This window comes from Piliocolobus tephrosceles, chromosome 9 (assembly GCF_002776525.5).
Source record: "Piliocolobus tephrosceles isolate RC106 chromosome 9, ASM277652v3, whole genome shotgun sequence".
NCBI lineage: Eukaryota > Metazoa > Chordata > Mammalia > Primates > Cercopithecidae > Piliocolobus > Piliocolobus tephrosceles.
The window spans coordinates 96,676,655-96,696,774 of record NC_045442.1 but is presented as its reverse complement, the minus strand read 5'-3'; the positions used below and the strand labels follow the sequence as shown (position 1 = coordinate 96,696,774).

At 46.7% G+C, this 20,120-nt stretch overlaps 1 protein-coding gene across 5 annotated transcripts in view; it reads right to left on the bottom strand.

Moving 5' to 3' along the window:
• PARD3 (par-3 family cell polarity regulator) overlaps positions 1-17,655 on the bottom strand; it is a 720,675-nt gene extending 703,020 nt beyond the window's left edge. For 2 of the 5 annotated variants that reach the window (XM_023218154.1, XM_023218156.1), the window contains exon 1: positions 17,205-17,655. In XM_023218154.1, the coding sequence (XP_023073922.1) occupies positions 17,205-17,324 (120 nt within the window). In that variant the 5' untranslated portion in view covers positions 17,325-17,655. The remainder of the gene's footprint in view (positions 1-17,204) is intronic. The other 3 variants (XM_023218155.2, XM_023218153.2, XM_023218152.2) reach the window with 2 other exon arrangements.
• Between the last annotated feature and the right edge of the window lie 2,465 nt (positions 17,656-20,120).

Below are 20,120 nucleotides of genomic sequence, written 5' to 3'. Positions count from 1 at the left end.
TCCTTGAACTCTTGGGCTCAAGCAGTTCTCCCACCTCAGCCTCCCAAGTAGCTGAGACTACAGGTGCACGCCATCCCGCCTGGCTAATTTATGTTTATTCTTTGTAAAAACAGGGTCTCATTATGTTGCCCAGGCTGGTCTCAACTCCTGGCCTCAAGCAATCCTCCCAACTCCAGTCTCCCAGTGTGCTGGGATTACAGGTGTGAGCCACCGCACCTGTGTGGCCAAAGTAAAGTATAAACATGTAGAAAAGGAATCCCCTACCTACTCTGTGAAAGGGTGCCAACAGTCTTCTCTAATACTGCTGTTCCACCCAACAAAAATGGATGCATATCCACAAACAAGCTTGAAAAACAACTCTTGCAAGAGAAATATTCTGTCCACTACTCAGAAGCCCTCATCTCTGCTTTACCCAAAACCAAATACCGGAGTTGACCTGTTTCTTTATATACAAACACCCAGAGGACATAACCTGGCTCATAGGATAACTCATATATTTTACTCAAGCTGGCCTTTCCTTCTCCATCTCATTACAACTCCCCTGTGCTGTCTCTCACTGCCCTTCCTTAACCCATTTCTGTTTAGTAGAAGTGGCTATTGGACTAGACATCATTTACAGTCAACAACTAAAACCTAAGGATGACATTGCACATGTGTTGTCTGCTGTTTCTACAAATAAAACTCAACAAAATTAACAGGGAGGAGAATTGAATGACTTCAAAAGTCAAAAATGAAAACACATGCAGCCTGGGCAACAGCTCAAGACTCGGTCTCAAAAAAGAAAACACACACACAAAGACACAAAGAAAATATACAGACTGGGTATATCAGCTCAACCCTGTAACCCCAGCGCTATGGGAGGCTGAGGCAAGAGGATTACTTGAGACCAAAAGTTCAAGAACAGACTGGGCAACATAGCAAGAGCCCATCTCTACAAAAAGAAAAAAAAAAATGCTTAATGAGCTGGGCATGGTAGCATGTACCTGTAGTCCTAGCTATTCAGGAGGCTGAGGCAGGAGAATCACTTAAGCCCAGCAGTTTGAGGCTGCAGTGAGCTACTGATGGCACCACTGTACTCCAACCTGGAGAACGCAGCAAGCACAAAACCCTGTCCCATGAAGGAGGAGGAGTAGGAGAAGGAGAAGGGAGAAGAAGAAATGAGAAGAAAGGAGGAGGAGGAGAAGAAAGAAAAAAAGAACACGCAAGACACGGTGGCTCACAACTGTAATTCCAGCACTTTGGGAGGCTGAGGCAGGTGGATCACCTGAGGTCAGGAGTTCAAGACCACCCTGACCAGCACAGTGAAACCCCGTCTCTACTAAAAAAAAAAAAAAAAAAATTAGCCAGACGTGGTGGTGGGTGCCTGTAATCCCAGCTACTCAGGAAATTGAGGCAGGAGAATCACTGGAACCCAGGAGGCAGAGGTTGCAGTGAGCCAAGATGGCACCAATGCACTCCAGACTGGGGAACAGAGTGAGACTCCATCTACAAACACACACACACACACACACACACACACACACACACAGGCTGATCCACTGTCACACCAGTGACCAACCCTTGGGCATGCTGGCTGATCCTCTCAACTTGTGTTTTGGAAATTTCCATGCACAGTTCAAAGGCGAGCAGGGCTGCAAATCACATAAGGCAACAACTCCAAAGGGTCTGGAGGTTGGCCTGGGCCAGGAGTCCTCCACCCTCGCTGCACAGAAAACCACCTGAAGAGCTTTACAGAAACACCAATCTCCAATCCTGACCCAGAGACCTCACCCTCTTGGTTTATATGGAGTTTAGGTATCAGCGTTCTAACAGCTTTGCTGCCAAGGTTAAGAGCAGCTGCTCTAGCACCAACTGGGGATATCACTCAAGCTGAAGTACAGTGGCGTGATCTCGGCTCACTGCAACCTCCACCTCCCGGGATCAAGCAATTCTCCTGCCTCAGCCTCCCAAGTAGCTGGGACTACAGGCGCCCGCCACAACACCTGGCTAATTTTTGTATTTTTAGTAGAGATGGGGTTTCATCATGTTGGCCAGGCTGGTCTCGAACTCCTGACCTCAGGTGATCCACCCGCCTCGGCCTCCCAAAGTGCTGGAATTACAAAGCAGGAGCCGCCATGCCCGGCCTCAATACAGATTCCTATACAGAGGTGTGTAGAATGGGCCCCGAGATTGTACATTTCCAGCAAGTTCCCAAGAGATGCCAATGCCCCTGGCCCATAGACCATAAGCCTTTTCTACCCTCACCAGCCTGAAGGTGATCCCAAAGGTGTACTTCTTCCCTGAAACCATAAGCCATTCAAGCATACCCAAGTCAGGAAAAAATTCTGTTCTTCTCCCACAGGATCACTCTTTCTTATGGAATTGCAGCATCCTAAAATGCACATCAGTTTGTCATGGTACAGCAATTCACTGTGCAGGCTCTGAAGTTAGAGTCTGCCAAAGGTGGCCAAGCCGGCTGGGTACAGTAGCTGACACTTGCGATCCCAGCGCTTTGGGCAGCCAAAGTGGAAGGGTCACTTGAGCCCAGGAGTTCAAGATCAGCTTGTGCAGAAAGGTAAAACCTCATCTCTACAGAAAAAAAGAAATAAGTTAGTCAAGTGTGGTGGCACATGCCTGTAGTCACAGCTACTTGTGAAGCTGAGGTAGGAAGATCACTTGAGCCCAGAAGTTCAAGACCAGCCTGGGCAATACAGTGAGACTCCATCTCTACAAACAAAAATAAATTAACTAGGCATAGGTGGTACACACCTGTAGTCCCAGCTACTCGGGAGGCTGAGGCAGGAAGACTGCTCGAGCCCAGGAGGTTGAGGCTGCAGTGAGCCATGATCATGCCACTGCACTCCAGTCTGGGTGACAGAGCAAGACCCTCAGTTGTGCAACCTCCCCCCCACCAAAAAAAAAAGTTTCTTATCCTCTCTAGCCCAAGCTTACTCATCTGTAAACTCTGGATTACACCAATATCACAACTCCATGAGATTAACATATACACATAAAGCACTGAGCCCAGCACGCAGGGCCTGATACAACATGTACTGTGAGTGCTTACCGTTACTCTTGATAATAATGGTAATACTGGCCAGGCACGGTGGCTCATGCCTGAAAATCCCAGCACTTTGGAAGGCCAAGGCAGGCGAATCACCTGAGGTCAGGAGTTCAAGACCAGCCTGGCCAACATGGTGAAACCCCATCTCTACTAAAAATACAAAAAATTAGCCAGGTGTTGTGGTGGGCACCTGTAATCCCACCTACTCAGGAGGCTGAGGCAGTAGAATTGCTTGAACCTGGAAGACGGAGGTTACAGTAAGCCGAGATTATGCCACTGCACTCCAGCCTGGGTGACAGAGCGAGACTCCATTTCAAAAAAATAAAAAATAATAATGGTAATACTACCATTTTCTGACACCACTGTCTCCTGGATCTCCTCCTTGCTGTCTGAACTCCTTCACAGTAAGTTAGGACTGAAAAAAAGTGACAGGTTTCACTGTTGTTAAAATGGTACCTTCCCAACAACTTCCCCAACGAATAGGCAGATAAATAATGCCCCTGATAAAAGCACCTCTTATGCAAGAGCTTTCGATCTTGAGTCCTGACCTAGAAAGCTTTCTAACACCAAAAGCAGAGACTGAACTGAAAATACCATCCCCCGGAATCTATAAAGAAAGTAGCTTCACTTCTCATGGGTAAAGAAACAATGCAGGGCCAAAACTCTTCTGCCTCGGACTAAAATTCCCCCCTATTAAAACACACTAAAATCTGTCGAAAATTCTCCCAATTATTTGTCTGTAATTTTGTTATAAAACACTTGAGTATTCCGGAAAGTTTTTGAAAGCACCATTCATCACTTTCATCAGCAAAGCACAAAAACAAAGGGAAAGTGTGAAGGCAAGAGACAGACGCACATAAATACATTCCAATCTCCCATGCTGCTGGGTCTTTTTCACGTCCTGTAGGAAAGTAAAACTTGGAATTTCAAACGCACTCACATGAAAAAAATGTTTACAAATAAATACAGGAAGGGATCAGAGTCAAAATAAGGGTGCTGTACCACTAGATAAGCTTCATTACTTCAATCACTGCTTAGCGACTTCCCTAAATACATATAGGGAGAGGGAAGAAGCATTACTTTAATTAATGAGATGTTTAAGGTCTTCAAAGAGGAAAACAACTTTCAATACTGTGGTATGAAAAAGATGGATGAGAGGAGGTAGTCCTCTTGAATACAAAGCCAGGGTGTTGATAACTGCAAGTCTGACTTCATCGTACTGCCTGCCAAGCCCAGAATGTGAATGAGCCTTCAAGACACCACTCCCTATTTAGTATGATAAATAGGTCAACTCCTGGGTGAAGTCTTCAGGTGATTGGCACTGGGTACCTTCAGCTGAACTAAAGTATTAAAAGTTGCATCAATCTGTCAACTCTTACAACTACCTACTTAAGCAAAAGATGTTCTGTGTTTCTTTATTGCTGATTTAGCTGCCCGAAATCACCATCTTAAGATGCCCAAAATCACATCTTAAGAAGTGTTATGGGCACATGAATTATAAAGGCCTATATAATAAGGATTAGAGAAGTCACAAAAATGTCAACTTTCCTACTTATTTTATAACACAGATTATCTCTTTGAGCTCCAGGGTATTCTCAGAACTACTACTAGTTAATAAACACTAAAGGCCTTTAAAACATCTCTGTATTTTATTAATACAAACAGTATTTACATTTTATACTTTTATCCTTTCCAAATTTTAAAAGTATTTTTAATGAAAAATGTGTAAGTGATGGCTTTTAACATAAATACAGCAAATAAACTTTATGTAATTTCCTTTGAAGTAGCAGTGTTGCAGCTGCAATTATTTTAGGAAGTAACAAGTAGAAAGTCCTACACCGCTAAGACAGCTAGACAAACACAATTCTCTTTGGCCTGTAAAAGAATCAGCTTAAACTGCTGGGTGATCTTTAGATCTTCATTTAGATCTTTAGCTAAATGATGCATACATACTAACACTGGAATTTCTAAAGCACTTTTAGAAAAATAAAAAAAGTAGCCCTTTAACAGATAACCTGGAAAAACAACACTTGATATCATAAATAAGAATCAAGCTGATTTTGTGAAATAGCCATCAAAATTTTGCCTAATCTATGTTTGAAACTAGAAGAGAAAGAAAAAGATCTAATACTGACAGAATCTATTACATGACAGGGGCATTGTCTACAGTGAATCACTTAATCTCCATGATACCCTACAAAGATGACAATCCCAAATTACAGATAGGAAAACAGAGCTTGTATTATGTGTCAAAGTTTTGGTCTGGGGGGCCCAAACCAAAACCTGGAAAAGCTCTTCCATTATGGACATATTTAGAGCATCCAAATCAATGTCACTGGGATTTTATTTCTTAAATTGCAGAAGGAAGTTTCCTTGGTGACTTTTTTTTTAAGGGAACTAGTTTTGCCACATGATTTCCCACATGTAGTGAAGTTCTAAAGAGGACGAGATAAAACAATTTAGAAAAACTTATTCTAGTGAGCCTTAATCACTGGCAAACACTCCTGGTAAAAACAAAGGGACAGTACAGCTAACATGTAGTCTACCTGGCCTCCCTACAATACCTTTTCACGTCCTCTCTTTGAACCCAGACAACAACCCCGTAAGGCAGGTGGTAGTAAAAGGCAGGACTCCTGACCAAGCACGGTGACTCAGGCCTGCAATCCCAGTACGTTGGGAAGCGGAGTCGGGTGGATCACTTGAGGTCAGGAGTTTGAGACCAGTCTGGCCAACAAGGTGAAACCCCATCTCTACTAAAAATGCAAAAAAAAAAGAAAAGAAAAGAAAAGAAAAGAAATTAGCTGGGCATGGTGGTGCATGCCTGTAATCCCAGCTATTTGGGAGGCTGAAGTGAGAGAATCAGCTGAACCCAGGAGGTGGAGGTTGCAGTGAGCCGAGATCACCCCACTGCTCTCCAGCCTGGGCAACAGAGTGAGACTCAGTTTCAAAAAAAAAAAAAAATAGAAGGCAGGAATCCCGTGCTGACAAAGGTACTGCTCTTAACTCTCCATAAATGTCTAGGAGAGATTCCTTTTCAGAATCCTGATCCATGGTGTGTCGCTCAGATGTTTTTGCCTCCTAGAAGCAAAATACCCACCACCGAACTTTCCACTTTCAGCTAATGGTGTTTTTGCGAACACCTGTGTGAGTCATAAAATGTAGCCAATAAAACTGACCCCACCATGGAAAGTTCAGGAGTTGGCCAGGCACAGTGGCTCACACCTGTCATCTCAGCACTTTGGGAGGCCGAGGCGGGCAGATCACGTTAGGCCAGGAGTTCAAGACTCCATCAAGACCAGCCTGGCGAATGTAGTGAAACCCCATCTCCACTAAAAATACAAAAATTTAGCCAGGCGGGGTGGCAGGAACCTGTAAGCCCAGCTACTTGGGAGGCTGATGTTGTGGAGTTGCTTGAACCCAGGAGGCAGAGCTTACAGTCGGCCAAGATCACGCCACTGTACTCCAGCCTGGGTGACAGAGTGAGACTCCATCTCAGAAAAATAAAAAATAATAAAAAACAATAATAATAAAGTTCAGGAGTTTATTAGTATTGCAAGTTTCCTTGGAAAAATATTCCTGATAGGATGTGTCTTCATAATTTAAAATATACTTATTTCATATTCCTCAACAGTACAACTGCTAAAATGACACCACCTTCTAGATGCAGTAAAAAATAGTTATCAATCCAAATGATGCACTTAGAGATCTACTTGATCTGTTTTTGTTTTTTTGCGATGGTTCTGCCTCCCGGGTTCAAGTGATTCTCACTACTCAGACTCCCAAGTGGCTGGCATTACAGGCACCTGCCATCACACTCAGCTAAATGTTTTTGTATTTTTAGTAGAGACGGGGTTTCGTCATTTTGGACAGGTTGGTCTTGAAGTCCTGGTCTCAAGTGATCTGCCCGCCTTGGCCTCCCAAAGTGCTGGGAGTACAGGCACCAGCCACTGCACCCAGCCAAGATCAACCTGATTTGTCTAGAAGATTTTTTTTTCCAGATCTCTAACAAAATGGTAAAGGTACCAAATCCTATGTTCAACATTAATGAATTTAGCGATTAGTTATAGGCTGTGTGTACTCCTCCTTCTGCAGGTACTGCTGTCTGTAATAAAGGAAATTCAAGTTTAGGTATAACCCTGCTGGGCAGGAATCTGGCTAACCATTATTCACATACGGCTTTGCACACTGGGTTTCAGCATTACAAATGACACATTTTAAATGCGTTTGTGGTATAAGAAAATACGTTCCCTGGAAAAGTTGTTTTCTTTTTTCCTTTGTCCCTCAGACTTCTAAAGAGTTTATTTTTTAATTTTGGACTTAACATTGGACTTAGAGAAGAAAATTAAAACACAGACATAAAAACTTTTTTCCAATTTGTATTGTCTATGTAAAAGAAATTGAACAAAAAAACCTAGTCTCATATATACCACCTACACAAAAACAACACTCCTTTCTTTGTGTGTTTTTAATATTAACACGCATATTTTGATTGGTTAGCAATTTTAGGTTTTTGAGACATATATCAAGTTGTTTTCTTACGTGTTGAAAAAGGAAACACTGATTTTTAGTGTAGTCTATCTCAAAGAGGCTTTTTCAAACATATAAACACTATAATATAGATCAGTTTTCTAATCAAAAGGGATGCAGTACAATCAACAAAAAGGGAAAGGCCGGGCGCGGTAGCTCACACCTGTAATCCCAGCACTTTTTGAGGCCGAGGAAGGCGGATCATGAGGTCAGGAGTTTCAGACCAGCCTGGCCAAAATGGTGAAACCCCATCTCTACTAAAAATACAAAAAATTAGCCAGGTGTGTTGGCAGGTGCCTGTAATCCCAGCTACTCAGGAGGCTGAGACATGAGAATCGCTTGAATCCAGGAGGCAAAGGTTGCACTAAGCCGAGACTGTGCCACTGCACTCCAACCTGGGCAACAGAGTGAGACTCCATCTCAAAAAACAGAAGGGAAAAGCCAGACACTAGAAAAATATACATCTGAGTTCCAAAAACTTAAATCTTAGTGTCTGAATAGTTAAAAACACCAAGATTGGGAAAATGTTGACTTGACTGTCATCTCTAAAATGACTTAAATTTATACCACCATAAAACATTAACCCCAGAAATACACACGTATGTGCATATATATGTATATTGTACAGTTTGTATCATGAAATATCATACCTCTATAATTCACAAGGGGAATTGTCTTAGTCACTTCTAAGCATGATGTGATTTACATTAAAAGATACTTATCTTGAGACAATAAGAAATTCTGAAAGACACCCTAGACAAAATTTTTTTTTTTTTCTGTTAGAGACAAGAGTCTCGCTGTGTCACCCAAGCTGGAGTGCAGTGACACCATCATAGTTCACTGCAATCTCAAACTCCTGAGCTCAAGAAATCCTCCCACATCAGCTTCCTGAGCAGCTGGGACTAAAGATGCACACAACTATACCTAATTTTTTTTTTTTTTTTTTTTTTTTTTGAGACAAATCTCCCTATCGCCCAGGCTGGAGTGCAGTGTTGTGATCTCGGCTCACTACAACTTCTGCCTCACAGGTTCAAGTGATTCTCTTGCCTCAGCCTCCCGAGTAGCTGTGATTATAGATGTGCACCGCCATGCCCAGCTATTTTTTGCACTCTTAGGAGAGATGGGGTTTCACCAATTTGCCCAGGCTGGTCTCAAACTCCTGACCTTGTGATCCGCCCACCTCAGCCTCCCAAAGTGCTGGGTTTCCAGGCGTGAGCCACCACACCTGGCCTATGCCTGGCTAATTTTTTAAAAAAGAGACGGGGTCTCACTATGTTGCAGAGGCTGGGTCTTGAACTCCTGGCCTCAAGCAATCCTCCCACCTCAGCTTCCCAAAGCACTGGGATTACAGGTGTGAGCCTTCTCACCCAGCCATCCCTAGGCAAAATTTACCCTAACTCTCAAAAGCATCCATTTGACCTGGAGCAAGCCCCGTCATTTCAAAGTTGGGGGCGTGGGGGGATAAGCAAAATATTCTCACAGCATGGGTGGGAGGAGTAAGAGGTCCTGGACCCTGTATAACCCTCTGAAAAGCCACTGCACATCAATTATGGTGCTATGAGCACCAACACCAACCATGCAGAGCAGGAGTGCCTGCACAGCTCAGGGAACTGGCAGTGGGAGTCCAGCCCCGCACCTCTGAATATGAGAACATGGGGAAACAGAGGTTCACAGAGCTTGTAAGATTTGCCAAAGTTCAAAACTTCTGGGAGCCAAAGCCAAATGCTGGAAAGGCTGATCCATTACGTGCATACTTGGGGCATTCTCAACCTCCACTGCACAAAGGTGCTGGCGAGCTGGGCAGAAAGGAGTCTCTGGCTGAAGAACAATTGGTGAAGCCCTTAGAGGAGTAAGGGTTAGCACAGAGAGACCAGGGGACCTGGAGGCTCAGCAGCCAGGAGCTTACCAGACAGGACACACTGGACAGGTCTGAGAAAGCAGGGATTCCACACTGTACGGAAAACTCCTAAAAACAGCCAGTTTTCATTTGAAGTGTTTTGAGCATCTCTGATACACATATATATGTCATTTTATGAAATGCTCAGAACTATAAAATACCTAAAAATGGAGCATTGTTTATAGTGGCTTATAGAGCCTATTTTTCTAACATCTTTATCGACATATAATCACATAACCAAAAAAGCCATCCATTGAAAGTATACACTTGAATAGAATTGTGCAATCATCACCATGATCTTAGAATATTTTCATCATTCCAAAAAGAAACCTCATACCCATTCACAGTCTTCATTACCCCAAACTCCCAGTCCTAGTGAAATACCACTCTGCTGTCTCTACAGAGCTACCCACTCTGGTCATTTTATAGGAACAGAATTATACAATATGTGGGCTTGCTGCTATGAACACTGATGTACAGTTTTTGTATAGACACACATTTTCATTTCTCTTGTGTGTTTGTGTGTGTATATATATTAAGAGTATATATAAAATATATACAGAATAGAGTACAGAGAGTACATACAAAATACACTCTGTTTAAGTGAAAAAAAATAAATAATTGATATTTAAAGTCACTTGGATGTGGAGCTTGAAATCTTATTTGCAGGGACCAATATGAGTTGATGGAGAAGAAAAGGAATACACAAAAGTAATATTTAAATGGCAAAAACCATGGAAAGATAGCAGGCCAGATGCAAGAAGGCACAGACCTATACAGGAAGTTATTTTAACTTTATTTACTAAAATTTTTACTTGTTTACTAAATAAGTTAAAACAAAGTTATTTTTACTTATTTGCTAAAATTTAGGCCAGGCATGGTGGCTCATGCCTGTAATCCCAGCACTCTAGGGGACCGAGGCAGGTGGATAGCTTGAGCTTAGGTGTTTGAGATCAGCCTAACCAACATGGCAAGATGCCATCTCTACAAAAACTACAAAAATTAGCCAGGCATGGTGGCACACAACTGTAGTCCCAGCTACTTGGGGGGCTGAGGCAGGAGGATCATTTGAGCCTGGGAGGTAGAGGCTGCAGTGAGCAGAGATCACGCCACTTCACTCCAGCCTTGGTGACAAAGACCCAGAAGGAGAGGCGAGGCGAGGCGAGGGGAGGAAAGGAAGAAGGAAGAAGGAAGAAGGAAGAAGGAAGAAAGGAAGGAAGGAAGGAAGGAAGGAAGGAAGGAAGGAAGTTAGTTAGTTAGTTAGTTTTAAATAATGACTAAAAGACAAAATCAGTCACCTTCCTACTTTATCCACTGAACTCAGCACTTATTTTGATAAAGATTTGCTTTTGTACAGAAAAGGTACCCAAAACAGGTAAAACTGTATGCATTTACTGATGTCCAGCTCTACTGCCATTGACCTTGGTCCCAGCCAGGAATGCTGAGCGAGTGGCCAAGCAGGATGAAAGCATGCTGTGTGGGCTTAGCATGCCATCTCCCCCTGATGGAAAATTACCTATAGAAAGCACCTTCTGGCCCAATCTTACATGTTTATTTCTATCCTTGAAAAAAGTACAGAGGGTTCTAATCATCTATGGAGAGCTCAACACCACCAACTTGCACCCAACTCTGTGGGGAGGCAGAACCTCCCAGGACAGATGGAGGATCGGTCTGTGGGTTTGCATCCAAGTGGGACTTTAAATACTCCCTCCACAACCAGTTCATCCATGTCTACCATAAGCCAAGAAGCGCTTCACATCCGCCAGATTCTCTCTGAGAATCTCAGATCCTAAACAGTCCTACTTAGTCCTGGCACTCAGCCAAGCATCTCAACTGACGGAATCAGAGGCGCCAGACCAAACATAGGTGTGTTCCAGGGCCAGATTCTCACACAGCCCTGGCCACCTGCCTTGAACCTCGCCCAACGCGAACCCCAGGAGGGTCCTCTGCTTGATCTGAAAAACAAACTGAACTCCCTCAAGACAGCTGATACAAAAGAATAACTTCTAGGTACTCCAAACCTCACTAAACCTTAGTTTCCATTACAAGCTGTTTGTGCAGTATGTCAAACACACCAAACCTTAAAGTCCTTTAAATTCCCAAGTGCTGATGATAGTCCTCTCAGAGGAAGTGTATTTTTTGTGTGAGACCAGTTTAACATGTTGATTCTCAACTTTGTATTTACTCAACATTCTGACTGCAATGTGACAGACATGGGCTATTCACTAAGACTGAAGCTCAGCGACCTGCTTCAAGCATTTCACCCGGAGGGAGGAGGGACACACGGAGACACTTGAAAACCACACAGCACAGCCCAAGCATCTGAGTCGGTGCAGGAGCTACACCCAGGACGTCCCCAGGAGAGGCAGCAGGCAGGGAGAAAGATCCTCCAGCAGCTTGAGACGGAGAGCCAGCCTCCCAGAGATGGCTGGTATGGGCTGAGACTCACGAATGAGTGCAAGGAGGGAGCAAACGTTCCAGGCAGAAGAAACAGAAAATGCCAGAACAGAGGCAGCAAAGCGTCTGTGAGTCCCAGGGGGTGGAGCGGCTGCAGAGGGAGTGGCTGGAAGGCAAAAGGGGTCCCTACAGGAACAAGCTGTGCTCAGAAGGCAGGACTTGGAGAACGCAGGACAAAGGCACTTCAGCACCAGAGGACAATGTGACTTGAATTCTAGAAAGATCAGCCTTTCAAAAATGTGTAGTTTCTTTTTCCTTTTTGAGAAGGCAGAAAATGTTAAAAATAATAATAAAGCTGCTTTCATTTCACTATTTTTATGCTCGCCTCTATTTTCTTTCAATCTCTGCAACAATACAACTATTTTCCTAAAAGTTTCAATACGCTTGTAAATGAATAACATGCAGTCATACACACACTCACAGAAAAATTCCATACCAACCACAAGATTTTTCACAAAAACCATGACTGTCATTATGTTACTAATCAACAGTATCCTGCCACTAAAAAAGTACATTTTCAAAAGTTTCTGTCCATGGACTCCACTTTTTAAAAAACACAGGTCAAGCATCCCTAATTGAAAAATCCAAAATCCAAATACTCCAAAATCTGAAACTTTTTGAGCACCCACATGACGCCACAACTGGAAAATTCCACATATAAGTACTTAACACAGACTTCTTTTCAAGCACAAAAATACTGCATAAAATTACCTTTAGGCTATGTGTATAAAGGTACATAGGAAACATACATAAATTCTAACAATACATTAGACTTGGGTTCCATCTTCAACCTATCTCATTAGATATACAAAAATGTCCCAAAGTCCAGAAAACTCCAAAACACTTCTGTGGTCCCAAGTATTTTGGATAAGGGATGCTCAACCTGTAATAACAACAGGTTGCCATTAAATCACTCTAAAGTGATGTGCTTGGGGACAGAAGCCAGAGGCCCCAATAATCAACCTGTAATCAAGCCAACACCCACAGCTTTTACTTCCTCAGCCCAAACACACATGCAACACACAATTTTGTTCTCCTGATTGTGGTGCTGCACATCATTCAATCTAACATTCTTACCCATCCTTCAATGAAATTACATGCTGCCTTTTTAAGTAAAGGGGAAAAATCCAAGCAGCAATAGCAGGACACTTGGTAAAGTTCCCAGGGTGTAAAACTGCTTGGTGGATAAAACATATTGGTGATTCCATTCATGTTTACGGAGCAGCTAGTATGGGCCAGGCTCAGGACTTCAGAGTTTCCCTCTCATCATCCTGTTGAATACTTACATTAACCCTGCCAGGGAATATTCCACTTGAGATAATGGGGATCTATAGGGTTGGTGTACCCAAGGTTAAATGGCTTGAAAACTTAGGTCACCAAACTGGATCCAAAGCTCCCCTACAGGCTGAGAGGCTACAGGCTATGAGGGAGGTGGAAGCAGACGGCAACGGGGTTCCAGCACCTCCCCGCCCTCACTTTTGCCCTTCACTCTCTCCTTCCCCTTTTGGTCACTCAGCAACATTTATTTAGACTCAAATGCTAAGAAATTATCCATACAAACCTCAGTTGCTCAGGTCATCCTCCTAGAACTACTTGTTACCCTGACTCTTAGCTGAATGCCACAGTCCCGCCTACTGCATGAAGTCCCAGGGTCTTGCCCTGTCATTCAGTCCTCCTCAGTTTGATCCTGACCCCCTGGGCTGAATGCCTGAATTGCCTTTGTCCATACTGCCTTCCTGGAATGCCCTCCCTTTCACTTCTCAGAATCGTAGCAGACATTCTGCAGATTCACACACCTAGACCCCAACTGCAGACCTACAGAACAGAGCCCATCTGCCCCTGTAGGCAGGTGCCTTACCCAGTTAGCAAGCACTGCCCTATATCAAGGTCAGCCTTCCCACCAACCAAGCCCAGTTCAAATCCTAGTGACTAAATGAGACTCCCACACACACCCCATAATGATAGCACCCATCTCCAACATTCAGAAGCGATTACTGACTGAATCACACTGGTGCCAATAATGCTACCACCTACTGTTATTTACACTGTTATATATTCTTCCTGTCTCCCAGATTATACTTTTTTTTAAAAAGTGCACGAATTCAATCTTATATTTTTTTCATACAGCATGACTTTTTATACACAGCAGCCCTTCAACCAACCCCACATTTAGCGCTGCAGCTCAGCACCATAATCATGGGTGTCAGGTCCCAAGCACAGAAGAACAGATGCAGACACAGTCCATCCTCCCATCCTACACCACCATGAGAATGGTCCATGTAACGTGGTTCCCAATGTCCAGCACTGCACTGTCCTCAGCAAGGCTCCTAATGCAGATGGGTGGATGAGGATGAAGAGCTATTCCCACTCATCAGTGATCACAACCACAAAAACATCTTTCATGAAAGGAAAAAAGAAATGTCACACATGACTAAGCGTAAGCCTTCAAATATCTACTCACTGAGGACATGTCTAGTATTAAATCATGACATTTCACTATCCAGAAAAATTGATTTGTGTAACCTGAAAACAGCCCAGATGCAATGCCAGAAAATCAGCCCCACCACACCAGAAAATGTTTACTGCAGAGAAAGCCTTGGTGATTTGAGAGTTGGGACCTTTCTCCTTTCCTTTTTACTTTTTATTTTTGGCTTGGTTGGTTATTATACAAAGCCATAAACATGATCTGCCCACATTTTTCCCCACCAGATGGGAGTTCATCACGCCACATGTCACCTAGCAACCTAAACACCACTACACAACTATCCAGCCACTCAATTCTTCATACAGAATTTCTCTTGTTCTATTAGGCAATACGGGTAAGGAACAGAGAATAAAAGTTAAAACAGTGTTAAATACATAATATCACTTCCTCATCACTTAATATAGAATGGGAAAAGTAGTAAGAAAGACTGAAAATTAATCTCAATCACTGTCTAGCAATTTCAGAATAAAAACGAGAAAAAGGAGACCTAGAAGACACTCAAGCTCTGGCAACATCTGAGGGTATTTGAGGGTCAACAGTCTTGGGATCCAATGATTGAACTTGGTATACTGCAAAGCCCCCTTTAAAATTCACCTACTGAACTCTAAGTTGTACTTAAAGAGCATGTAAGTGTTGGAACCCCTGACCCATCTCTGACCCTCCCTCTCATCTCCAACTCCCACGTCACTATCACCCTCCCTTCCTTCAGCTCACAGGCCCCCTTTTCTCTTTGTGACACCTTCCCAGACACCCGTAAGAAAACTGCTCTCCCTTTTCTATGCCCTGTGAAACAACCACTGCTAATCGTTAATAACAAGGACCAGGTCTGTGACCAAGGCCCTGCGCTTTAGCCACCCAGCATCCCAGAGGCCCCTCTTCTCCCCATGTCACCACCAGCCCCTTCACCTGGAGGACTGAGCAGCCTCTTGCTCAGTCTCTCACAGACAGTGGGTCCCCTAGATGTCCAGCACCCAGAACAGTGCTGTGGACACAGTCAAAGCTTCAGAATTTCTGTGGAACGAATGCCTCAAACAACTACATTTGAACTACTGTCCAATAGGCAGTTCAGCCTATGTCTATTTTGTGCACGATGAAACATGGGACACAGTAGGTAAAACAATTTTAATCACATAAAATTAATAAAGTGAAAGAAAATGTCGATCACCCTCTCCCTATTCAGGAGCCTAGACATACTGCAGAGTGCATATTACTTTATTTCTCTTTGCTTGCACAAAGTATTTTGTTGGTTTGCAGAGTGCCTGAACAATTTGAGTACTCTTTCGGAACACTTAAAGCATAAACTGTCACACATAAACAACACTTAAAAAAGGTAAATGCCCATTGAGATGGTTTTCTTTCCCTTTGTCAGCTTTGCAAGATAAACAGGTGCCCAATTCCCACTAATTTTATTTGATTTTCAATAAAAGAGTTCAACCAACTGTAAAGAACATAACAGAGCTATTAAAGCCAAAGCCTTCCATCCTTGTGCCGGGTTCCTAAACGTCCCCCAAAATTATCTTTAAAAGCCCAAATTTATGCTATTTTTTCCAGTGTATACTAAAAGCAAAACAGCAGTCTAAAAAACTTTTTATTCTTAATTTCTGAGAGAACTGAAGATGCCACCGGAGTACCCTGTGTACGCTCAATAGGGCTGACCAAGCCACTTTCCAACGTCATCTGCAGCCCCCAAGCCCACAGGGGCCAGGCCACTGTCGGGAACAAATGGGAAATACTGCACCGAAGTGAATGCACTCCCCACGAAAGAGGACTCTACTACAAAGGAAATATCCCCGGGTGCTTGGGAGAAACTTCAGCGTGGGCTGTTGTCAAACACAGACACAGTCGGTAAAACAATTTAACAAAATGCCTTTTCACTTCTGACACATAGTAGAGGAATGCTGTGAAGTGGAGACAATGTTATCACTACAGCAGGAAAAAGGGAAATCCACTCAACTCTGAAGTCAGGCCCGGCTCCGCAGCCCAGCCACATGGCAGCAGCCCAGGATAGGTAGGAGCTGAGGTCCTCGCAGGAAAACTTTTCTTTCCGCGACTGTTTCAAGGTTGTGCTTTCCAGAGCCCAGCAAGGGGGATCAGCTCAGTAAATGCTCGCAAGCGAGTGCCGAGTGCCAGCGGCGGCCCTCCCGGGAACGCCTCCCCGATCCCAAGCCCGCTACTCCCCAAACCCTGCAGCCCCCGGACGCGCGCCCCTGCCCGCCCCTGCCCTCCGGGGACGTGGAGGAAAAGACCCCCCGCCGCGGTCCCGCCCCCGCCCGAGGAAGGGAGAGGAGACAGAAGGCTCGCAGCCCGCCTCCCTCGGGAAGGCAGTCACGAAACTCTCCTCACACCAAAAGTTCCCAGTCACCGGCCTGTGCCCGCGGGGCCTGGGAGCCGGGAGAGGCCTGGGGCTGGATTTCCCGGCCCGCGCCCCCTGCGCGCCGGCTCGGGGCTAGGCTGGCTCTACAGACTCCAGGGAAGCGCCGGCCGGCCTGTGCGCCGCTGCCCGGCTCGGCTCGCCCCGCGCTCCCGAGGCCGGAGCTCCCGGGGAGAGGGGGTTGGGGAGGAGGAGGGCGGGGGCCGCGGGACCCGGCTGAGTGCCCCCAAGGCTGCGCCCCGGCCCGCGCTGAGAACTTTGGCGCCCGCAGCCCGGGGCGGGGGGCGCCCGCGAGGCTGGCCCGGCCGCACTTTCCCTTTCCCCGCCTCCCTGCGCCTCTCCTCCCCCTTCCAGGAAGCGCCATATTGATCCCGGCGCCGTCCCCGCCGCCGCCCCCTCCCCGCCCGCGCCCCCGGCCCCTCACCTTGGCTATGGCCTTCCGGTAGCGGGTCACCGCCTGCTGGATGAGGCTGAAAACTTTCATGTGGCCGTCCCCGCACGGCACGACCACCCGGGTCCGTCCGAAGCACACGGTCACTTTCATGCCGCCGCCGCCGCGGGCGGGCCCGCGCCGCTCGCCGAGCGCAGCCGGAGCAGCCGGGACCGGGGCCGGGACCAGGGACGCTGGGCGCAGAGGAGCCGCGGAGGACTCGGACGCGCGGGCGGCTAGGGGCGAGGGCAGGCGGCGGCGACGCCGGGGGACCGCTCAGCTCGCATGCCCGGTCCGGCCCGGCCACCCTCGCCTCGCCCGGGGCTCGCCTCGCCTCTCCCCGCCGCGGCGCCCGCAGCCTCCGGCCACCTGTTCGGCGTCTCGGCGCGCTCGCCGGCGGCGGCCCGGGGCTGTGTGGCGCTGGCGCTAGCTCGGGGCCGCTGGGGGAGGGGCGGCGCGAGGGGAGGGGAGGGGGAGGAGCAGGGCCGGGCACACAACACCGCGCACATGCGGCAGGGGGAGGCGCGGCCGGCTACCCGCGCGGGGCGGAGCGCACGACCGCAGCCCGCGCCCCCGCCACCGCCCTCTGGGGCCGGCCTTCCTCCCTCCCTCCCTCCGGAGGCGCGGGACCCCGGTCCCACCGTCAACCCTGGCAGGCGGCCATCTGCCCCCACCAACCCTGGCCTGGGCGCCCCCCAGCCCCCTTCACCCCGCCCGCCCAGCACCCTGCAGGGCTGCGCTCGCCCCTCCTCTGGGACGCCCCTTCCACGCCTCCAGAGGTCTCCACGGAGCCCCCCCTTCCCTTTCCTTTGTCACTTTTAATCCCCTGCCTCGGACTGGAGGGTTTCGGGTGCAGGCGCCCCGGGGAAAGCAGTTTTTGCTCAGCGCGGCGAGTACCCCCGTCATCGCCCCGGAGGCTCCAGCCCGAGCCTCTCCGCCCTCGGGGACTCGAGCCTGCAGCTTGCTCTGCTGGGTTTCTGCCCTGCCTGCTCCCTAGCTCGGCTGCAGGGTCGGGCAGCGGCAGTTCTGCCTGAAACGCAAGAATTAATAGTCTGCTCTGGGGAGGCAGTGGGGAAGCTGTGAGCGACCGGGCGTTTTCCAGAGGTCACTGTTTACCTTGAAGTTTCCTGTTGACCCTCCGCTGACCCACCGCTTAAATAGATTAGACCTTAAACATCGCAATTCTGATACATTTATTTCTTTGAAGTTCTGTAGCATAAGCAATCCTAACGCGAATCCGTGAACAGTCTATTCTGACGCCGCGGAGAAATCTCACGCGGGAATCCCCACGATGTGCCCGCGCTTAACGCAGACGCCTGAACCCCGAGGAAGGCTCCGACTCCGCGATGAGTGACATGCGGGCTTGAGAAGTTCGGAAGGAACGTGAACCGAGTTAGGGAACGTAGCTGAAGCTCATTTTGTCTTAGTTATGGGCTATGATTCCTTAATAAACGTATGTCATTATGTTTAAAGAATGACAAATGTCAGCAAAGAATGGTCCCTGTCCCAAGCCCATTCCAGACTATGTGAAATTCTTTTTTGCCAGTTATTTCCAAGGGACGTGAAAGCAATCAAGCTGCCCTGGGTTGGCGCAGAACTTGAGCACTTAGAGCTGTAAGAGCTGGCGATTGACCATCCATCCCACTCCACCTCCAATCTTAAAACAAGGAAACAAGACACGAGGTTCGTCCGCTTGCCACACTCCCTGCGCTTTGCAGCACCACAGCTGCCCCAGCACAGTGCAGTTTCTCCTAGGAAACATTGCCCTTCCTCTCCTCTCCCAGCCCTGGACCACCACTTTCCACCACCTGTCCCAGCAAATCAGTGCAGTGGTGCTAGCCCCATCTTACACCAGGACATTGACCAAGGGCCAAAGTCACTTGCCCAACCAAGGCGGCAGAGAAAGCTCAAGGCAGACCCAGAAATAGTCTAGGTTTCCCTCCTTCCACTCAGTCATGGGAAAGGCTCCTCCTACTGCTGTTTGGCTGCAGCACTAGACATTTCTACCCAGTAATTAAGTTTGTGACAACGATGACAACAACTGTTGCTGTGGGTTTTTTGCTTCTTACATAGATACTTGGATCCACAACAACAATTACTGATAATTATAGGTGTTGTTTCTGTTTTTATGCATTGGAGGAGTATACTACTAGTTTAGAATGTGTACTAGTTTATTTTATTTTGTTTTTTTTAATTTATTTATGTATTTTTATTTTATTTATTTATTTTGAGACCAAGTCTCACTCTGTTGCCCAGTCTGGGAGTCTGAGGCAGCAGTGAGCTAAGATTGTGGCAGTGATCTTGGCTCACTGCAACCTCCGCTTTCTGGGTTCAAACGGTTCTCCTGTCTCTGCCTCCCAAGTAACTGGGATTATAGGTGCCCTCCACCACGCGCAGCTAATTTTTGTATTTTCAGTAGAGACAGGGTCTCACCGTGCTGGCCAGGCTGGTAGATCCACCCACCTCAGCCTCCCAAAGTGCTGGGATTATAGCGCAAGCCACTGCGTGGCAGAGAATGTATACTAGTTTACATGCTATACTAGTTCAGAGGGGTATACTAGCTTGAGTATAAGAAATTAAAGTCGGGCTTTCTCAAAATAATTCTAATCGAAAGTCATGGCCGGGCGCGGTGGCTCAAGCCTGTAATCCCAGCACTTTGTGAGGCCGAGACAGGCGGATCACGAGGTCAGGAGATCGAGACCATCCTGGCTAACACGGTGAAACCCCGTCTCTACTAAAAAAAAATACAAAAATCTAGCCGGGCGAGGTGGCGGGCGCCTGTAGTCCCAGCTACTCAGGAGGCTGAGGCAGGAGAATGGCGGGAACCCGGGAGGCGGAGCTTGCAGTGAGCTGAGATCCGGCCACTGCACTCCAGCTTGGGTGATAGAGCGAGACTCCGTCTCAACAAAA